Source organism: Triticum urartu, chromosome 5A, assembly GCF_056163025.1.
Source record: "Triticum urartu cultivar PI428250 chromosome 5A, HENAU_Tu73, whole genome shotgun sequence".
Classification (NCBI taxonomy): Eukaryota; Viridiplantae; Streptophyta; class Magnoliopsida; order Poales; family Poaceae; genus Triticum; species Triticum urartu.
The window spans coordinates 108,887,812-108,910,103 of NC_141877.1; the positions used below are offsets into that span (position 1 = coordinate 108,887,812).

General features: G+C 41.2%; 1 protein-coding gene across 3 annotated transcripts; it reads right to left on the reverse strand.

The window, feature by feature from the left end:
- Positions 1 to 17,791: 17,791 nt before the first annotated feature.
- Positions 17,792 to 22,071, reverse strand: LOC125555728 (uncharacterized). 3 transcript variants are annotated; one of them, XM_048718587.2, is made up of 8 exons: positions 21,896 to 22,071; positions 21,234 to 21,294; positions 20,620 to 20,850; positions 20,292 to 20,530; positions 19,636 to 19,836; positions 19,290 to 19,499; positions 18,959 to 19,197; positions 17,792 to 18,224 (listed from the first exon to the last, which is right to left on the reverse strand). In XM_048718587.2, exons 3-8 carry the CDS (start codon positions 20,843 to 20,845, stop codon positions 18,146 to 18,148), a joined length of 1,194 nt encoding a protein of 397 aa, XP_048574544.1. In that variant the 5' UTR covers positions 20,846 to 20,850; positions 21,234 to 21,294; positions 21,896 to 22,071; the 3' UTR covers positions 17,792 to 18,145. The 3 variants fall into 3 exon arrangements, with proteins under 3 accessions (XP_048574544.1, XP_048574546.1, XP_048574545.1); XM_048718589.2 differs by having other exon boundaries at positions 19,660 to 19,836; positions 21,896 to 22,066; XM_048718588.2 differs by lacking the exon at positions 21,896 to 22,071 and adding an exon at positions 21,715 to 21,884.
- Positions 22,072 to 22,292: the final 221 nt, after the last annotated feature.

The window sequence follows — 22,292 nt, forward strand, 5'->3', positions numbered from 1 at the left end:
TAAAACTTTAGATAGCAATGAACCCACTATCTTGGATTTCAAGGAATTTAATTATGATAATTTCTCTTTGATAGATTGTATTTCCTTGTTGCAATCCGTGCTAAATTCTCCTCATGCTTATAGTCAAAATAAAGCTTTTACTAAACATATCGTTGATGCTTTGATGCAATCTTATGAAGAAAAACTTGAGTTGGAAGTTTCTATCCCTAGAAAACTTTATGATGATTGGGAACCTACAATTAAAATTAAAATTAAAGATCATCAATGCTATGCTTTGTGTGATTTGCGTGCTAGTGTTCCCACGATTCCAAAAACTTTGTGTGATTTGCTAGGTTTCCGTGAATTTGATGATTCTCCTTTAAACTTGCACCTTGCGGATTCCACTATTAAGAAACCTATGGGAAAGATTAATGATGTTCTTATTGTTGCAAATAGGAATTATGTGCCCGTAGATTTCATTGTTCTTGATATAGATTGCAATCCTTCATGTCCTATAATTCTTGGTAGACCTTTCCTTAGAACGATTGGTGCAATTATTGATATGAAGGAGTGGAATATTAAATTCCAATTTCCGTTAAGGAAAGGGATGGAACACTTCCCTAGAAAGAAAATTAAATTACCATATGAATCTATTATGATAGCCACTTATGTATTGCCTACCAAAGATGGCAAAACCTAGATCTATCTTCGCTTTTATGCCTATCTAGGGGCGTTAAACGATAGCGCTTGTTGCGATGCAACCCAGTTTTATTTTTATTCCTTGATTTTTGCTCCTGTTTAGTAATAAATAATTTATCTAGTCTCTGTTTTGGTTGTGTTTATTGTGTTTAACTAGTGTTTGTGCCAAGTAGAACCGTTGGGAAGACTTGGGGAAAGTCTTTTTGATCTTGCTGTAGAAAACAGAAACTTTAGCGCTCACGAGAATTTCTGCCATTTTTTATTGGAGAGTTCTATTTAGTTAATTTTTTTTAGATGATTAATAGATAAATTCCTCACGTCTAGAAATTTATTTTAGAATTTTTGGGGTTCCAGAAGTATGCGTTAGTTACAGATTACTACAGACTGTTCTGTTTTTGACAGATTTTATTTTTTTCGTGTGTTGTTTGCTTATTTTGATGAATCTATGGCTAGTAAAAGAGTTTATAAACCATAGAGAAGTTGGAATAGAGTAGGTTTAACACCAATATAAATAAAGAATGAGTTCATTACAGTACCTTGAAGTGGTGTTTTGTTTTCTTTCGCTAACGGAGCTCACGAAGATTTTCTTTTAAGTTTTGTGTTGTGAAGTTTTCATGTTTTGGGTAAAGATTTGATGGATTATGGAACAAGGAGTGGCAAGAGCCTAAGATTGGGGATGCCCATGGCACCCCAAGGTAAATCCAAGGACACCAAAAAGCCTAAGCTTGGGGATGCCCCGGAAGGCATCCCCTCTTTTGTCTTCGTTCATCGGTAACTTTACTTGGAGCTATATTTTTATTCGCCACATGATATGTGTTTTGCTTGGAGCGTCTTGTATGATTTGAGTCTTTGAATTTTAGTTTACCACAATCATCCTTACTGTACACACCTTTTGAGAGAGACACACATGAATTGGAATTTATTAGAATACTCTATGTGCTTCACTTATATCTTTTGAGCTTTATAGTTTTTGCTCTAGTGCTTCACTTATATCTTTTAGAGCACGGCGGTGGTTCTATTTTATAGAAATAATTGATCTCTCATGCTTCACTTATATTATTTTGAAAGTCCTTTAGAACAACATGGCATTATAAAAACTTTCATATAAGTGCATTGAATACTAAGAGAAGTTTGATACTTGATGATTGTTTTGAGATATGGAGATGGTGATATTAGAGTCATGTGATGTCTACTACACAACCTTCTTCTTGTAGACGTTGTTGGGCCTCTAAGTGCAGAGGTTTGTAGGACAGTAGCAAATTTCCCTCAAGTGGATGACCTAAGGTTTATCAATCCATAGGAGGTGTAGGATGAAGGTGGTCTCTCTCAAACAACCCTACAACCAAATAACAAAGAGTCTCTTGTGTCCCCAACACACCCAATACAATGGTAAATTGTATAGGTGCACTAGTTCAGCGAAGAGATGGTGATACAAGTGGTATATGGATGGTAGATAAAGGTTTTTGTAATCTGAAAATATAAAAACAGCAAGGTAACTAATGATAAAAGTGAGCGTAAACGGTATTGCAATGATAGGAAACAAGGCCTAGGGTTCATACTTTCACTAGTGCAAATTCCCTCAACAATAATAACATAATTGGATCATATAACTATCCCTCAACATGCAACAAAGAGTCACTCCAAAGTCACTAATAGCGGAGAAGAAACGAAGAGATAATGGTAGGGTACGAAACCACCTCAAAGTTATTCTTTCCAATCAATCCGTTGGGCTATTCCTATAAGTGTCACAAACAGCCCTAGAGTTCGTACTAGAATAACACCTTAAGACACAAATCAACCAAAACCCTAATGTCACCTAGATACTCCAATGTCACCTCAAGTATCCGTGGGTATGATTATACGATATGCATCACACAATCTCAGATTCATCTATTCAACCAACACATAGAACCTCAAAGAGTGCCTCAAAGTTTCTACCAGAGAATCACGACGAAAACATGTGCCAACCCCTATGCATAAGTTCATGGGAGGAACCCGCAAGTTGGTCACCAAAACATACATCAAGTGAATCACGTGATATCCCATTGTCACCACAGATACGCACGGCAAGACATACATCAAGTGTTCTCAAATCTTTAAAGACTCAATCCGATAAGATAACTTCAAAGGGGAAACTCAATCCATTACAAGAGAGTAGAGGGGGAGGAGAAATATAAGATCCAACTATAATAGCAAAGCTCGCGATACATCAAGATCGTGCCAAATCAAGAACACGAGAGAGAGAGAGAGAGAGAGAGAGAGAGATCAAACACATAGCTACTGGTACATACCCTCAGCCCCGAGGGAGAACTACTCCCTCCTCGTCATGGAGAGCATCGGGATGATGAAGATGGACACCGGAGAGGGATTCCCCCTCCGGCAGGGTGCCGGAACGGGTCTAGATTGGCTTTCGGTGGCTACGGAGGCTTCTGGCGGCGGAACTCCCGATCTATTGTGCTCCTCGATCGTTTTAGGGTATATGGGGATATATAGGCGGAAGAAGTACGTCAGGGGAGCCACGAGGGGCCCACGGGGGTGGAGGGCGCGCCCCCCTACCTCGTGGCTTCCTCGAAGCTTCCTTGACGTGGACTCCAAGTCTCCCGGGTTGCTTTCCTTCCAAAAATAAGTTCCGTGAAGTTTCAGGTCAATTGGACTCCGTTTGATTTTCCTTTTCTGTGATACTCTAAAACAAGGAAAAACAGAAACTGGCACTGGGCTCTGGGTTAATAGGTTAGTCCCAAAAATAATATAAAAGTGTATAATAAAGCCCATAAACATCCAAAACAGAAGATAATATAGCATGGAGCAATCAAAAATTATAGATACATTGGAGACGTATCATCATGCTAGTTGAGTAGTTGTGAATTTGAGAAATACTTGTGTTGAAGTTTGTGATTCCCGTAGCATGCATGTATGGTGAACCGTTATGTGATGAATTCGGAGCATGATTTATTTATTGATTGCCTTCCTTATGAGTGGCGGTCGGGGACGAGCGATGGTCTTTTCCTACCAATCTATCCCCCTAGGAGCATGCGCGTAGTACTTTGTTTCGATAACTAATCGATTTTTGCAATAAGTATGTGAGTTCTTTATGACTAATGTTGAGTCCATGGATTATACGCACCCTCACCCTTCCACAATTGCTAGTGGGTAGTTGTGGATTAGTAGAAATACTTGTGTTGAGGTTTGTGATTCCCGTATCATACACGTATGGTGAACCATTATGTAACGAAGTCGGAGCATGAGGTATTTATTGATTATCTTCCTTATGAGTGGCGGTCGGGGACGAGCGATGGTCTTTTCCAACCAATCTATCCCCCTAGGGGCATGCATAGTAGTACTTTGCTTCGAGGGCTAATAAACTTTTGCAATAAGTATGTGAGTTCTTTATGACTAATGTTGAGTCCATGGATTATACGCACTCTCACCATTCCATCATCGCTAGCCTCTCTAGTATCGCACAACTTTCGCCGGTACCATAAACCCACTATATACCTCCCTCAAAACAGCCACCATACCTACCTATTATGGCATTTCCATAGCCATTCCGAGATATATTGCCATGCAACTTTCCACCGTTCCGTTGTTATGACACGCTTCATCATTGTCATATTGCTTTGCATGATCATGTAGTTGACATCGTATTTGTGGCAAAGCCACCGTTCATAATTCTTTCATACATGTCACTCTTGATTCATTGCATATCCCGGTACACCGCCGGAGGCATTCACATAGAGTCATATTTTGTACTAAGTATTGAGTTGTAAGTAAAAGGGGAATTTACATCTATGCCCCTAATTTGCGCCCACTCTCAGATTTACCCCTAATTTCAAAGCCTGCTCAAATTTGCCCCTCCGCCGTTAGGTGCACTTACAGAAATACCCTTCTATGTCGTTATCGTCCGGTCAAAGCAGGTCAAAGGGCTTTGACCGTCCTGGAAAAAAATAGCAAAAAAATTCTAAAAAATCTGAAAATTTGTGGGATCAAAGATACTCAGGTTTGCAAGGTGCGTGAAAAGTTTCGTGCTGTTTGTACATTCCAGGAGCTCGTGTCAGAGGAAAAACAATAAATATGTAAGCATGTGAACAGTAAATTCAAAAAAATAGCAAGAAAATTCAAAAAATATGAAATTTTTTGGCATCAAAGAGGCGCGAGTCTGCAAGCTGCGTGCAAATTTTTGTTGTGTTTGGACATTGGAGGGGCTTGTGGAGAAAAAAACAAAATTTGGCTCGAGAAAAAACTTGGGAAAAAATGACTATTTTGTTTTTTTCTTGCTAGAGCTCCTCGCATGTCATTTGATCACAAAAACTTGCAAGCACCTTGTGCACCCAAGCCACTTTGATACCAAAAAATTTCATATTTTTTTAAAATTTTCTTGCTATTTTATTTCAAATTTATTGTTCACAAGCGTGCAGATTAACTGTTTTTCCTCGCCACGAGCTCCTGGAATGTCCAAATAGCACGAAAATTTGCACACACCTTGGGCACATGAGTATCTTCGATCTCACAAAATTTTAGATTTTTTAGATTTTTTTTGCTATTTTTTTCAGGACGGTCAAAGTTGTTTGACCGGACGGTAACGGCGCAGAAGGGCATTTCTATAAGGGCACCTAACGGCGGAGGGGCAAATTTGAGCAGGCTTTCGAATTAGGGGTATATCTGATTAGGTGGTTCGAGTTAGGGACAGAAATGCAAATGGCCCTAAGTAAAAAATAAGTGTGATGATCATCATTATTAGAGCATTGTCCCAGTGAGGAAAGGATGATGGAGACTATGATTCCCCCACAAGTCGGGATGAGACTCTGGACGAAAAATTAAAAAAAGAAAAAAAAAAGAAAATAGGCCAAAAGAAAAGAAAAAGAAAGAAGGCCCAAATAAAAAAGAGAGAACGAACAATGTTACTATCCTTTTTCCACACTTGTGCTTCAAAGTAGCATCATGACCTTCATGATAGAGAGTCTCCTATGGTGTCACTTTCATAAACTAGTGGTAATTTTACATTATAGAACTTGGCTTTGTATATTCCAATGATGGGCTTCCTCAAATTGCCCTAGGTCTTCGTGAGCAAGCAAGTTGGATGCACACCCACTTAGTTTCTTTTGTTGAGCTTTCATACACTTATAGCTCTAGTGCATCTGTTACATGGCAATCCCTACTCACTCACATTGATATCTATTAATGGGCATCTCCATAGCTCGTTGATACGCCTAGTTGATGTGAGACTATCTTCTCCTTTTTGTCTTCTCCACAACCACCATTCTATTCCACCATAGTGCTATATCCATGGCTCACGCTCATATATTGCGTGAAGATTGAAAAAGTTTGAGAACATAAAAAGTATGAAACAATTGCTTGGCTTGTCATCGGGGTTGTGCATGATTTAATATTTTGTGTGATGAAGATAGAGCATAGCCAGACTATATGATTTTGTAGGGATAACTTTCTTTGGCCATGTTATTTTGAGAAGACATGATTTCTTAGTTAGTATGCTTGAAGTATTATTATTTCTATGTCAATATTAAACCTTTATCTTGAATCTTTCGGATCTGAACATTCATGCCACAATAAAGAAAAATTACATTGAGAAATATGTTAAGAAGCATTCCACATCAAAAATTCTGTTTTTATCATTTACCTACTCGAGGACGAGCAGGAATTAAGCTTGGATATGCTTGATACCTCTCCAACATATCTATAATTTTTGATTACTCCATGCTATTATATTATCTATTTTGGATGTTATTGGGCTTATTTTTACACTTTTATATTATTTTTGGGACTAACCTATTAACCGGAGGCCCAGCCCAAATTGCTGTTTTTTTGCCTATTTTAGTGTTTCGCCGAAAAGGAATATCAAACGGAGTCCAAACGGAATGAAACCTTCGGGAGCGTGATTTTTGGAACAAACGTGAACCGGGAGACTTGGAGTGGAGGTCAAGCAATCAACGAGGTGGCCACGAGGCACGAGGCGCGCCCTCCACCCTCGTGGGCCTCTCGTTGATCCACTGACGTACTTCTTCCTCCTATATATATCCACGTACCCCGCAAACATCCAGGAGCACCACGAAAACCTAATTCCACCGCTGCAACCTTCTTTACCCAAGAGATCCCATCTTGGGGCCTTTTCCGGAGATCCGTCGGAGGGGGCATTGATCATAAAGGGCCTCTACATCAACTCCATGGCCCCTCCGATGATGTGTGAGTAGTTTACTTCAGACCTTCAGGCCCATAGCTAGTAGCTAGATGGCTTCTTCTTTCTCTTTGGATCTCAATACAAAGTTCTCCTCGATTCTCTTGGAGACCTATTCGATGTAATCTTCTTTTGCGGTGTGTTTGTCAAGATCCAATGAATTGTGGGTTTATGATCAAGTCTATCTATGAACAATATTTGAATCTCCTTTGAATTCTTTTATGTATGATTGGTTTATATTTGCAAGTCTCTTTGAATTATCAGTTTGGTTTGGCCTACTAGAATGATCTTTCTTGCAATGGGAGAAGTGCTTAGCTTTGGGTTCAATCTTGCGGTGCTCGATCCCAGTGACAGAAAGGGAAACGACGCGTATTGTATTGTTGCCATCGAGGATAACAAGATGGGGTTTACATCATATTGCATGAGTTTATCCCTCTACATCATGTCATCTTGCTTAAGGCGTTACTCTGTTCTTACGAACTTAATACTCTAGATGCATGCTGGATAGCGGTCAATGTGTGGAGTAATAGTAGTAGATGCAGAATCGTTTTGGTCTACTTATCGCAGACGTGATGCCTATATACATGATCATGCCTAGATATTCTCATAATTATTCGCTTTTCTATCAATTGCTAGACAGTAATTTGTTCACCCACCGTAATACTTATGCTATCTTGAGAGAAGCCACTAGTGAAACCTATGGCCCCCAGGTCTATTCTCCATCATACAAGTTTCCCATCTACTTTATTTTGCAATCTTTACTTTCAATCTATATCATAAAAATACCAAAAATATTTATCTTATTATCATCATCTCTATCAGATCTCACTCTTGCAAGTGGCCATGAAGGGATTGCCAACCCCTTTATCGCGTTGGTTGTGAGGTTCTTATTTGTTTGTGTAGGTACGAGGTGACTCGCGTGTGGTCTTCTACTAGATTGATACCTTGGTTCTCAAAAACTAAGGGAAATACTTATGCTACTTTACTGCATCACCCTTTCCTCTTCAAGGGAAAACCAACGCAGTGCTCAACAGGTAGCAGTAGTCAACTCCTTGAACTTGTCGAAAACCTTTTGCAACAAGTCGAGCTTTGTAGACAGTAATATTACCGTCAGCGTCAGTCTTCTTCTTAAAGATCCATTTATTCTCTATGGCATGCCGATCATCGGGCAAGTCAACCAAAGTCCACACTTTGTTCTCATACATGGATCCCATCTCAGATTTCATGGCCTCAAGCCATTTTGCGGAATCTAGGCTCATCATCGCTGCCTCATAGTTTGTAGGTTCGTCATGGTCAAGTAACATGACTTCCAGAACAGGATTACCGTACCACTCTGGTGCGGATCTTACTCTGGTTGACCTACGAGGTTTGGTAGTAACTTGATCAGAAGTTTCATGATCATCATCATTAGCTTCCTCACTTACTGGTGTAGGATCACTGGAACTGATTTCAGTGATGAACTACTTTCCAATAAGGGAGCAGGTACAATTACCTCATCAAGTTCTACTTTCGTCCCACTCACTTCTTTTGAGAGAAACTCCTTCTCTAGAAAGGATCCATTCTTAGCAATGAATATCTTGCCTTCGGATCTGTGATAGACGGTGTACCCAATAGTCTCCTTTGGGTATCCTATGAAGACACATTTCTCCGATTTGGGTTCGAGCTTATCAGATTGAAGCTTTTTCACATAAGCATAGCAGCCCCAAACTTTAAGAAACGACAACTTGGGTTTCTTACCAAACCACAGTTCATAAGGTGTCATCTCAGCGGATTTAGATGGTGCCCTATTTAACGTGATTGCAGCCGTCTCTAAAGCATAACCCCAAAACGATAGTGTTAAATCAGTAAGAGACATCATAGATCGCACCATATCTAGTAAAGTACGATTACGATGTTCGGACACACCATTACGCTGTGGTGTTCCCGGTGGCGTGAGTTGCGAAACTATTCCGCATTGTTTCAAATGAAGTCCTAACTCATAACTTAAATATTCACCACCACGACAGATTGCAGAAACTTGATTTTCTTGTTACGATGATTTTCCACTTCACTCTGAAATTCTTTGAACTTTTCAAATGTTTCAGACTTATGTTTCATTAAGTAGATATACTCATATCTGCTTAAATCATCTGTGAAGGTGAGAAAATAACGATATCTGCTGCGAGATTCAATGTTCATTGGACCACATACATCAGTATGTATGATTTCCAATAACTCTGTTACTCGCTCCATTGTTCCAGAGAACGGAGTTTTAGTCATCTTCCCATGAGGCATGGTTCGCAAGTACAAAGTGATTCCAGAAGTCCATCAGAATGGAGTTTCTTCATGCGCTTTACACCAATATGATATAAACGGCAGTGCCACAAATAAGTTGCACTATCATTATCAACTCTATATCTTTTGGCTTCAATACTATGAACTTGTGTATCACTACTATCAAGATTTAGTAAAAAATAGACCACTCATCAAGGGTGCATGACCATAAAAAATATTACTCGTATAAATAGAACAACCATTATTCTATGATTTAAATGAATAACCGTCTCGCATCAATCAAGATCCAGGTATAATGTTCATGCTCAACGTTGGCACCAAATAACAATTATTTAGGTCTAAAACTAATCCCAAAGGTAGATGTAGAGGTAGCGTACCGACGGCGATCACATTGACTTTGGAACCATTTCCCACACACATCGTCACCTTGTCCTTAGCCAATCTTCGCTTAATCCGTAGCCCCTGTTTTGAGTTGCAAATGTTAACAACTGAACCAGTATCAAATACCCAGGCACTACTGCGAGCATTAGTAAGGTACACATCAATAACATGTATATCAAATATACCTTTCACTTTGCCATCCTTCTTCTCCGCCAAATACTTGGGACAGTTCCGCTTCCAATGACCAGTCCCTATGCAGTAGAAGCACTCAGTCTCAGGTTTAGGTCTAGACTTGGGTTTCTTCACTTGAGCAGCAACTGGCTTGTTGTTCTTCTTGAAGTTCCCCTTCTTCCCTTTGCCCCTTTTCTTGAAACTGGTGGTCTTTTTGACCATCAACACTTGATGCTCCTTCTTGATTTCTACCTCTGCAACCTTTAGCATTGCGAAGAGCTCAGGAATCGTCTTATCCATCCCTTGCATATTATAGTTCATCACAAAGCTCTTGTAGCTTGGTGGCAGTGATTGAAGAACTCTGTCATTGACACTATCATCAGGAAGATTAACGCCCAGCTAAGTCAAGTGGTTGTGGTACCCAGACATTTTGAGTATATGTTCACTGACAGAACTATTCTCCTCCATTTTGCAGTTGTAGAACTTATTGGAGACTTCATATCTCTCAATCCGGGCATTTGCTTGAAATATTAACTTCAACTCCTGGAACATCTCATATGCTCCATGGCATTGAAAATGTTGTTGAAGTCCCGGTTCTAAGACGTAAAGCATGGCACACTGAACAATCGAGTAGTCATCAGCTTTGCTCTGCCGGGTGTTCACAACATCTGGCGTTGCTCCTGCAGTGGGTTTGTCACCTAGCGGTGCTTCCAGGATGTAATTCTTCTGTGCAGCAATGAGGATAATCCTCAAGTTACGGACCCAGTCCGTGTAGTTGCTACCATCATCTTCCAACTTAGCTTTCTCTAGGAACGCATTAAAATTCAACAGAACAACAACACGGGCCATCTATCTACAACAACATAGACATGCAAAATACTATCAGGTACTAAGTTCATGATAAATTAAAGTTCAATTAATCAAATTACTTAATAACTCCCACTTAGATAGATATCTCTCTAATCATCTAAGTGATCACGTGATCCATATCAACTAAACCATGTCCGATCATCACGTGAGATGGAGTAGTTTTCAATGGTGAACATCACTATGTCGATCATATCTACTATATGATTCACGCTCGACCTTTCGGTCTCAGTGTTCCGAGGCCATATCTGCATATGCTAGGCTCGTCAAGTTTAACCCGAGTATTCTGCGTGTGCAAAACTGGCTTGCACCCGTTGTATCTGAACGTAGAGCTTATCACACCCGATCATCACGTGGTGTCTCGGCATGACGAACTGTAGCAATGATACTCAGGGAGAACACTTAAACCTTGAAATTTAGTGAGAGATCATCTTATAATGCTACCGCCGAACTAAGCAAAATAAGATGGATAAAGGATAAACATCACATGCAATCAAATATAAGTGATATGATATGGCCATCATCATCTTGTGCCTTTTATCTCCATCTCCAAAGCACCGTCATGATCACCATCATCACCGGCTTGACACCTTGATCTCCATCGAAGCATCGTTGTCGTCTCGCCAACTATTGCTTCTATGACTATCGCTACCGCTTAGTGATAAAGTAAAGCAATTACATGGCAATTGCATTTCATACAATAAAGCGACAACCATATGGCTCCTGCCAATTGCCGATAACTCCGTTATAAAACATGATCATCTCATACAATAAAATTTAGCATCATGTCTTGACCATATCACATCACAACATGCCCTGCAAAAACAAGTCAGACGCCCTCTACTCTGTTGTTGCAAGTTTTACGTGGCTGCTACGGGCTGAGCAAGAACTGTTCTTACCTACGCATCAAAAACCACAACGCGGTACTGTGATTGCTTTTTGATCTTCAGAAAGAACCCTGTTCATTGAATCCGATTCAACTAAAGTTGGAGAAACTAACACCCACTAGCCACCTGTGTGCGAAGCACGTCGGTAGAACCAGTCTCGCATAAGTGTACGCGTAATGTCGGTCTAAGCCGCTTCATCCAACAGTACCACTGAATCAAGAATCAACTAGTGACAGTAAGCAATATGTATATACCCACGCCCACAACTCCTTTGTGTTCTACTCATGCATATAACATCTACGCATAGACCTGGCTCAGATGCCATTGTTGGGTAACGCAGTAATTTCAAAAAAAAATCCTACGCACACGCAAGATCCATCTAGGTGATGCATAGCAATGAGAGGGGATAGAGTTGTCTACGTACCCTCGTAGACCGTAAGCGGAAGCGTTATGACAACGTGGTTGATGTAGTCGTATGTCTTAACGATCCGACCGATCCTAGCACCGAAGGTACGGCACCTCCGCGATCTGCACACGTTCAGCTCGGTGACATCCCACGAACTCTAGATCCAGCTGAGGTCGAGGAAGAGTTTCGTCAACATGACGGTGTGATGATGGTGATGATGAAGTTACCGACGCAGGGCTTCGCCTAAGCACTACAACGATATGACTGAGGTGGAATTCTGTGGAGGGGGAACCACACACGGCTAAACAATCGACTTTGATGTGTTCTAGGGTGCCCCCTCCCCACGTATATAAAGGAGGGAGGGGGAGGCCGGCCGGCCCTCTAGGCGCGCCAAGGGGGGAGGATTCCTCCTCCTAGTAGGAGTAGGACTCCCCCCTTTCCTAGTCCCACCAGGAAAAGAAGGAAGAGGGAGAAGGAGAAAGGAAAGGGGGGCCGCCCCCCTCCCACCCAATTCTGATTGGGCTTGGGGGCGCCCTCCACCTGGCTGCCACCTCTTCTCTCCTACTAGGGCCCAATAAGGCCCATTGACTACCCGGGGGGTTCCGATAGCCCCCCCCCCCCCGGTACTCCGGTAAATGCCTGAACTCATCCGGAACCATTCCGATGTCCAAACATAGCCTTCCAATATATAAATCTTTATGTCTCGACCATTTCGAGACTCCTCGTCATGTCCGTGATCTCATCCGGGACTCCGAACAACCTTCGGTACATCAAAACACATAAACTCATAATACCGATCGTCACTGAGCGTTAAGCGTGCGGACCCTACGGGTTCGAGAACTATGTAGACATGACCGAGACTCATCTCCGGTCAATAACCAATAGCGGAACCTGGATGCTCATATTGGTTCCTACATATTCTATGAAGATCTTTATCGGTCAAACTGCATAACAACATATGTTGTTCCCTTTGTCATCGGTATGTTACTTCCCCGAGTTTCGATCGTCGGTATCTCAATACCTAGTTCAATCTCGTTGCCGGCAAGTCTCTTTACTCGTTCCATAGTGCAACATCCCGTAACTAACTCATTAGTCACATTGCTTTCAAGGCTTATAGTGATGTGCATTACCGAGAGGGCCCAGAGATACCTCTCCGACAATCGGAGTGACAAATCCTAATCTCGATCTATGCCAACTCAACAAACACCATCTGGGACACCTGTAGAGCATCTTTATAGTCACCCAGTTACGTTGTGACGTTTGATAGCACACTAAGTGTTCCTCCGGTATTCGGTAGTTGCATAATCTCATAGTCATAGGAACATGTATAAGTTATGGAGAAAGCAATAGCAGTAAACTAAACGATCATAGTGCTAAGCTAATGGATGGGTCAAGTCAATCACATCATTCTCTAATGATGTGATCTCGTTCATCAAATGACAACTCTTCGTCCATGGCTAGGAAACTTAACCATATTTGAATAACGAGCTAGTCAAGTAGAGGCATACTAGTGACACTCTGTTTGTCTATGTATTTACACATGTACTAAGTTTCCGGTTAATACAATTCTAGAATGAATAATAAACATTTATCATGATATAAGTAAATATAAATAACAACTTTATTATTGCCTCTAGGGCACATTTACTTCAGTGTGTGCCACCTCAAAGAAAGTACTCATAGTACAGGATAGCCACCGAGTCAAAACTGATTGCTGCAGTTAAACTCCACCACCCCTTTGTTGATACTGATGCATATGTAGTTAGTTCTGATGTAAGTCTGGTTGAGTACATTTGTACTCACGTTTTCTTAATTTATGTTTTGCAGAGGAGACTTCGGTCTCACTAGTAGTTCCACGTGGGCTTCGACATTAGCTTGGGAATCCCAGACAGAGGTCTTGTTCCTATGGAGGGTCCTGCAGATAATCAGGCTTTCTAGCCTTCTTCTTTTCAGATGTCTGTACTCAGACATGTTTATGCTTCTGCTTGTTGCTTGTATGACTTGTATGTTGGGTCATGAGAGCCATGTTTGTAATATCTGTCTCCTCAGAGGCTATTGAATAAATACTTTGAGTCGTAGAGTTTTGTTGTGATGCCATGTTGTATTTACACATATCGAGCATATTGTGTGTATGTTGTTGAAATGCTTGGTATGTGTGCGATCCGACATCTAGTTGTTTTTTCTTGGTAGCATTCCTTATGGGGAAATGTCTCCTAGTGCTTCCACTGAGCCATGGTAGTTTGCTACTGCTCCAGAACACTTAGATTGGCCGGCATGTATCCTTCTTTGTTCCTGTGTCTGTCCCTTCGAGGAAATGTCACGTGTTGTTCCTTTAAGTCCTTGTAGGTTGTTACGACTTGGGTTCATACATTGATGACCGACACTTTCATTGTTGGGTTACGTATGCCTATCCCTGTAAGTTCGTGCCATCTTGGGTTTACAACTAGTCATGTCGGCCTGGATTCTCTATCATATGGATGCTAGCGACACAATCATATATGTGAGCCAAAAGGCTCAAACGGCCCCGGCCAAGGTAAGGTTGCAGCCATGGGAATACCGTGCGTGAGGCCGCAAAATGATATGATGTGTTACATGTTAGATCGATGTGACTTAGGATCGGGATCCTGATAACTTTGGTATCGGGTTCCGACAAGGTCGATGTTCTGGCCGACACACCTAGTTGGAAGATCTACTATTGTAGTACCTTGATTGAGCAATTTCACCATCTTCTCCATGAGGATTTCGTATGATCTATACTAGAAGTTGATCCTTATGGATTTTTGTGCTCCCAAAGTCTGACCTTTACTTGATGATCGTATCGATGATGCTTTTAAGCATGATCGTGGTGACTAGTACATCACGGAGAACATTAGAAGCAGGGTGCTAAATGTCTCTCGGTCGATCATCCAGATTTCGTTTCCTTGGCCCAGTCAAGGTGAAATCTGAGAAAGTGTTGCCTTCCTTTACATCTGCATTCTCCCTCATTATTCATCGTGGTAGTACGAGGTGTCACCAAGATCTTTGGTACAGATGTTGGTAAAACCCTGACGAATATGGAAATGCTCAAGATCTTGAGAGCATGCTAAGACACTAGGTTATACACTCGGTATCAATTGGAATGTGCCTTCCATTTGCCGAGTTGTTCTATAATTGTAGTTTCCTTTCCGAGCTGAGTATGCCATTTCTTCAAAACTCCTTTAATCGATCTTTTGCAGATTGCCTTAGACTGGTACGAAGAGGTTCAATGATCTCTGTATCAAAAGTAATTCTTTTTGCCATTTAGGGGAATAATTCTATGAGTCACCTCCCCTAAGGTGCCCCGTTATGGAAGCATCGCAATTATTTCCTCGCTACTTTGAACTCATGTACCATCTTACTCAAGCGTGGAATTGTTGCCTACCAAAATGAACTTTCGTCATCTATTCCTCTCGACCCCTCCCTACGTGTGATTTGTGTCTCAACTCAAGAGGTGTTCTTACGTCTCACTCCATGAGTTAATCTTGAGTTGCTCGGTCTTCAAGAAGATCGATTCCTGTAAAGTTTCTTTCTGTCCTCATCATGTTGAATGAAGATTTCAAAAGCAAAGACGTGAAGATCAATATGATGCAATAATCAACATCTTTGAGAAGGGCACTTGGATCATGAAGATTGTGATAGTTTGAGCCCCCTCTTCCTTTTACCCTACGCTTGAATCTTGGGACGAGATTCTTGTTTAGTGGAGGCGAGTTGTGACATCCCTAGCTTCTGGTAATGCTCCATTCTAGCTAGTCATGTTTGCATCATGTTTAAATCTCAACTATATTTGAAATGGGGATATTTGAAAGCCTCGGAAATCATTTTTTTAAAATGATCAAGATAAAAATTGCTTCAAATAAGTCCAAGAAAATGTTCCTGTTTTTCTTTGAATATATTGGCAAGAGGTAAAATTCAAACCAATATTTTTTGGGAGCTCAGAAATATTTATTTTGGGCATTTGAGTTAATTCAGTAAATATTTGCATTGGATTTATATTTATTATATATTAAATATATGTCCAATAATTCTGAAACTTTATATGTGGTTCTAGATATTTTACATCTAACCACATAACTATTTTCAGAAGCATATAAAATGGTTTAGTTTGAAAACTAAATCAAAACAAAGTCAAATAATTAGAAAAACAGAAAGAAATAGGAAAACACTAACCTGGGCCGACTTACCTGGCACTATTGGCCTGCCACTGTGTCGGCCCAGCATTGTGCTGGCCCGTGCCAGTAATCCCCAACCTCTGCCAGAAGGAAGGCAGAGGCGAGGGAGGGCACAGCGCGCGCGAGGGTGCCACGCCACCTGCCTGCCTGCCCCTCCTCCTCGACGCTCTGGCCTCTCTGGACGTCGACACGCACCTCCCCCGGCCCTCTCACTCTCTCCCGTGCTCCTCCCCCCTCCTTTGTTCTCTCTCTCTCGCACGGCCGAACGCCGGCGACGCCGTCGCTCACACTGCACATGCGCCTCGGAACAGGGCAGAATATATCCGGTGGTCTCATTCATCGCATGTTCCCATGATCCCAAATTAGAAGAAAAAAACTTTCAAACAAATCTTATTTTTTCCTTAATGTTTACAAGGCATGTATCTACAAACTCTAAAGTTTTCATTAGCTACCTTTTCTTCTTCACCCACATTGTACTATCAATGAATTTGCACCTCAAATCCATGTGGCAACCACATTAGTAGAACCACTATGCTTGGAAGCGACAATAATGAAACCCTCATTGAGGTTAGTGAACGGTCTAGAATAGAAATGCTTATAAATTTGGGATTTGTTTTGTACGTTTGACAATATTAGAGCCAATGCAGAGTTAGACATAAAGTTCAGCCTATGCAACTTAATGCGACTAGTAGAGTATTGGGGAACGATGAGTTTTTTTTGCGCAACCATTTCATGCGTCTGATAAAAATAGCATAGTACCAAACTATATTTGCTAATATGATTCTTTTTTTTAAACACCACACATAAAACATGGTTTCGCACAACCATATAAATTCAAGTGTACTTTCATACATAATTGTGGAAGTGATTTGGAAAGTCATCGAAACATGTGAAAAAAGAACTCACTCGAGAAATACCAGAAATACCAGAAATTACATCCAACTCCATAGGCTACTTCTTCGCCCACCTTTTTTTATCAGACTACTTCTTTGTTTCCATTGTACTTTCCACTCAAGGTCCTTTGCACTAGGGATGCAAGCGACGCGCCACTTGTGCCCATGTCACAGTCAAGATCAGTCAAAAGCAATTGTAGCCCTTTTTTTTATGATGACTTAGCCCACCTTGAAATAGCAGATGGATTTAGCGGGTGTGCCGCTTTTCTAACCCAAAAATGTAGTAAATCTCACCTCGCCTATGCTATCTCAATTTTTGGTGATTTGTATTTTACTACCTCTATTTTAAAATAATTGAAGTTCTAGTTTGGTCATAAGTCACATAGGAAAATATGCTAAGATCAACAACACCATCACCATACACACATAATATGAAAATATAATTTATAAGTAATTTCATGGCACTAATTTGGTGTTCTATATGTTAATATATTTTTCTATGGGTTTGGTCAGACTTAAAGAAGTTCAAGAGAAAGCTAGAACTTAAATTATTTTGAAACTGAGGAAGTGGTATTTACGAGCATAAATTATGTTGGCCATAGCATCCATGTGGACATGTATGGATCAGCGAGCAAAGGTCTAATGAATTCTGCATCAGTTTTAATAGTTGGATGGTGTACACACAGCAAGAGTAAGGGCTCTGACACAAACTTTATTGTCTACAATGATATAAAAAAATTATTGCCTACAATGCATGGTGATAATATTTTTCAATAAAAATAGGCTCCCTTCTATATTAATTTCACACACACACAAATGAAATTCAGCAGTAACCACCGGTGTGTCTGAAGACTATAGAAGAAGAGGTCCTTCAGATACATTCCACAATCTAGACAGCAATGTTACTGCCGTAGTCAAATAAACCAAGGGCGCACTAGCATTCTGAGACCAAGCTATTATTCTTCACTAACCAGGTATCAAACAGAAAGAAAAGCCACTCCAAGGAGAACACTAGAACATTGAAGAAGAAGCGTGAAATGAAAATGGCACCAAAGTCAGTAACATATTCATGCATCAGAGTTCTTGTCAGAAGTTGAAACCAAGGTAACACCGAAGCAGCGACATATTGATACAACAGAGTTCTAATCAGACGCATGAAATGGTTGCGCAAAATAAAAGCCTGCTAAGATCATGACTTCCCTCTGATGACTTCATTCATTACTTGCTGCCGACAGATCTTTCACTGGGTCATGCATGCTCACAGTGGCAGTACACATTGTTCTCCTGGACCTACGCAAGAAGCCAGGAACAGACCGTAAGCATGAGCTCGACGTGGAAAACAGTGGCAACGTAGAAACTTGATTCTCAAGGATAAATATGTTTATGGTTTTGATAATGTAAGAGAAATCCACAATGCATATTTGCATAGACGCGTCATGTTATGAGTTTTAGATCAGAGGAGGCAAGGTCTGCGTGCCGCTTCCTTTCGATTCCACATGCCGCTTCCTTTCTGAGTTAAAACCGCACTAAAAGGAATCTCGAAATTTCACATGAGCAATTCAAATTTAGTTGTGTCAGTTGTGTTGTTTCAGCCACCTAGACCTAGTCATCATGCCCTGCAGCGACACAAACACTGTCCTATTTTACTGAGCAGGATAAATACCAAATAGTCATCTCCCCTTTAGGGTGGCTGAACATATTTTTGAAATGAAGTGTTTTCCTGTCTGACTTTTCATTAACACACAGAGTTCAGCAGAGCACACTGGATGTCTAAACAGAATATGCATGAATCTAACAAATGGTAATAAGTAACATTTTGATGCCTTAAATGATTAAAGATAAGCTAATGCTTAAGGCAAAAGCAGTGACCGCGACACATGTGACTGCCACAAGCCCACAACTGAAACACAAATTCTGATGCTCCAACAAGGATCCATGACATGCACATATAAAAAAATACACAACAAAATCAGCAAGATGCATCTACCAAGGCTGTAACAAATTTATAATCACCGACACCATACCTGTATGTCAGATGGACCCGCTTGAGTTTCTTTACATTGTCCAAGATACAGTCAACACACTCCCCAAGAGTGGCCTTCCTCCCTTCCTTATAGTTCCATAGCTCGAAGGCATCATCTGTTCCATCAGTGTTGTACTCTTTCCTCTCAACCAATGCACTAATGACAGCATTGTAGGGTCCTTCTCCCCATGCCATCTTCAGTCCTTGCAGCTTATCATCATCAACATCTATGACCTCCTCCTAGTCACGTAAGCCACACAAAATCTGTTAACCTTAAGAACTAATGAAGCACATGCTGCAAGTTACAACGATGCTTTCAGTAAACGAGTTACCTGATGATTGCCATCAACTATGACAGATTTGAAGGGTTTCCAGTTTGGACTAGCGAGTAGTTCCTGCCACAGGGTGTACAGTTCAGAAGATTTCGCGCCAGCATATTTAGGGGCCAGCTTGACAGCACAAGCATCCCGGAATGGCTTCTCATTTAGTTTCCCCATTTTCTTTATCCCAATAAACTGTCCACCATCAATTTCAGAGAACCCCTGAAATATCAATTTGGATATAACATTAATCGACCAGCTCTCACGCACCTCAAATTTACAAATTTAGCACCTATATATGTAGCGTATATGCATATCCTCACTGCAAGATCATGGACCTAAAATGTATGCAATATACCAGTTCAAGTTTGTATGAGAAAACCTTGATCAGCTTTTGTCTAACCACCTCCTGGTCGTCATCTCTGCCTGAATGCTGGCCAGCGGTTGGGTCATTTGGCACCTGCGGATAGGACCTCTGTTTTTTACAGCGATGTCTGTCTGTGTCATTGTCCGATGATCCTTGGAGCAAGATAGCCCGTTTATGTGATAATCTTGTTACCTGCTTACACAGAGAGACTCCTATAATCATAAACATAGACCAACAAGAAAAAAATACCAAACATGAGGCTATTCTATCAAGGACAGAGAATCAGCCTAGAAGTTCGACAATGTTTAAGAATGAAAAAACTACATAAATAAAACAGAGGAAATTCTGTGCTCCATGATTGTTCATTGCATTTATGCCACTGATTCCAAAAAAGAGAGATATTTCATCGGCTTTGGTAGAATACTAGCGAAAAAACTAAACACGTGGAAAGGTTCAGAGGTAGTCAGTTTATAGAGTAATAGAAAACCATTAAGGTGTTAGTGCATCTAGAAAATGAAGAATTAAGTCAGAAGCTCCAAATTCTAAATAGTTGTGGTGAATGGCTGATGATGCTGCAAGATTAAAATTATGAGGCCACCGAAGATCCAAATTCTAAATAGTTGTGGTAAATGGCTTTTAGTGTTTACCATTTTGGAACGAGCAGGCTCAGAAGCACTTCCAATTTGCTGCTCATGTTGAGTGTGCATGGCTTCACTCTCCTGAAGCTTCTTCCTTAGAACCTTCAGGTCTTTGTTCTTCTGAGCAAGTTGCTCTTTTGCCACAGCAAGCTCCTCCTTTGCTCCCACATGCTCATATTTTATTTCTTTAAGCTCCTTCTTTACCATTTCAAGCTGCTCCGCCATTGGTGCCACCAGCGCATTAATCACTGCCACCAAATGAGTGCAGCATCAAACATCAGGATCCTAACAAAACTGGTTTAGAATCAGAACTCAAACAACATGAAAGTTCACAGACCTTCATGATCATGCTGGAGTTTTTCCTTTTCTTCCACGACCTTATCAATAGTATTCAGGAATTCGGTGTTCTCAGCCAAGAGCTTATTCTTTTCTTCTACAACTTTATCAACCATAGTCTTGATATCCAGGTACTCGACAGCGGCATCCCTATGGTAGTATATCTTGGATTCAAGCTTTGAAGTCAAAGCATCAATAGAGACATCCCTTCCTCTGCTGTTTGCCATGTAGCCTGCAAGTTCATGGCTAACAGAATATCACAAACATAGTCACATTACACCACATTATACTACTACTAGTGCTAGTGCCGCTGTGGTGGTTACCTGTGGCTTAGTTTGTAACTAAAAGTGCTTTTATGAACCAAAATAGCTCATTGATATGCAGTATGAACATAGTAATAGAATGGATAAGAAACACCCATCATAGGAAAATAAGCACAAGACACCCCTCTCACTAAAGTTCATAAATCGCCCCCCTTGGCATGTTCCTCATTTTCAGCTCACACAATTTATGATTGGGAAAACACAGGAAACAGACACACAAGTGTTATATCATCCAAGGTGAAGGAACAGCCATGCGCTCATGCGATCCAAGATGATGAGGAAAAAACCTCACCTTTACAAATGGTTCAGCCAAGATGCTGCCTCCACTACCGCCGGTCCGGCCTCAAACTGATCTGCAGAGGGAAACAATCGATTAGGTGACTGAAAGACTGAAGGGGTTTAGGGCTTTAGGAAACACAAAAACTGAATTTCGAATCTACGAACAAAATAGGATGGGGATGATCCAGGAAGAAACCCAGGAAACAGAGCAGCAACACATTTCCTCCAACTTCCGAAAAGGACGTACAAAAAAAGGTTGCAAGATCAGAAACTGTTCTTCCGGGCATGAATCCCAAAATCACAAATTTAGGCTTCCGATTCCGAAATAAGAGAGTTGAAAACACAAGTTACGGAATAAACATTTGTTCGGAACCTGCAAAAAGAGACCAAATTGCGGCGAAGGACTGGGTAAGGGGAAACACTGTGGTCCAGTCCTTTCCTCCCCTCCAAGAAAGAAAGAAGAACAACACAAGAAGTGGGAAATTTTGACGAACCGAGAGCAAAGGCTCTTGGCACACAGACAAGAACCTCCCTTCAGCCCTGTCAGGAATCCACAAAGAAACGTCCACGGAGGCTTAAGCACAAACAAGAACACGGAGGCGACGAGAATACACCCGGAGCACAGAGAACGAACGGGAATAGCAAGGGGAGGGGAGGGTAAAGTGAATGCGGTACCGGAGCTTCGGGGCTTTTCCCTTCTCGCGCATCAGCACATGGGAGGAAGAATACCAAGGAGGGGAAGGAGGGCCAGGGGACGGAAACGGAATGGCGCGTGAGGAGCTGAAGCGCGCCGTTGCAACGGGGAAGAGGAGTAGAGGACGAGACCCGAGGGATGTAGCCGGCTGCGCCGCACGTGCCAGGCACGCTTCGCACCACTAGGCAGGCAACGGGCGGGGTCTTCTGTGTGCTGCAAAGGAGCTTTATGCTAGTCACATTTCTAAAAACTAGTCTTTTTTGCGAAATAACTCTTATATTACTCAATTATTAGTGATTACATTCTCGCGAGGCAATACATAAGACTTCATCTAGAGCTGAGCCGAGCCAAACCATGGTTCGGCCCTGCCTTCTACCA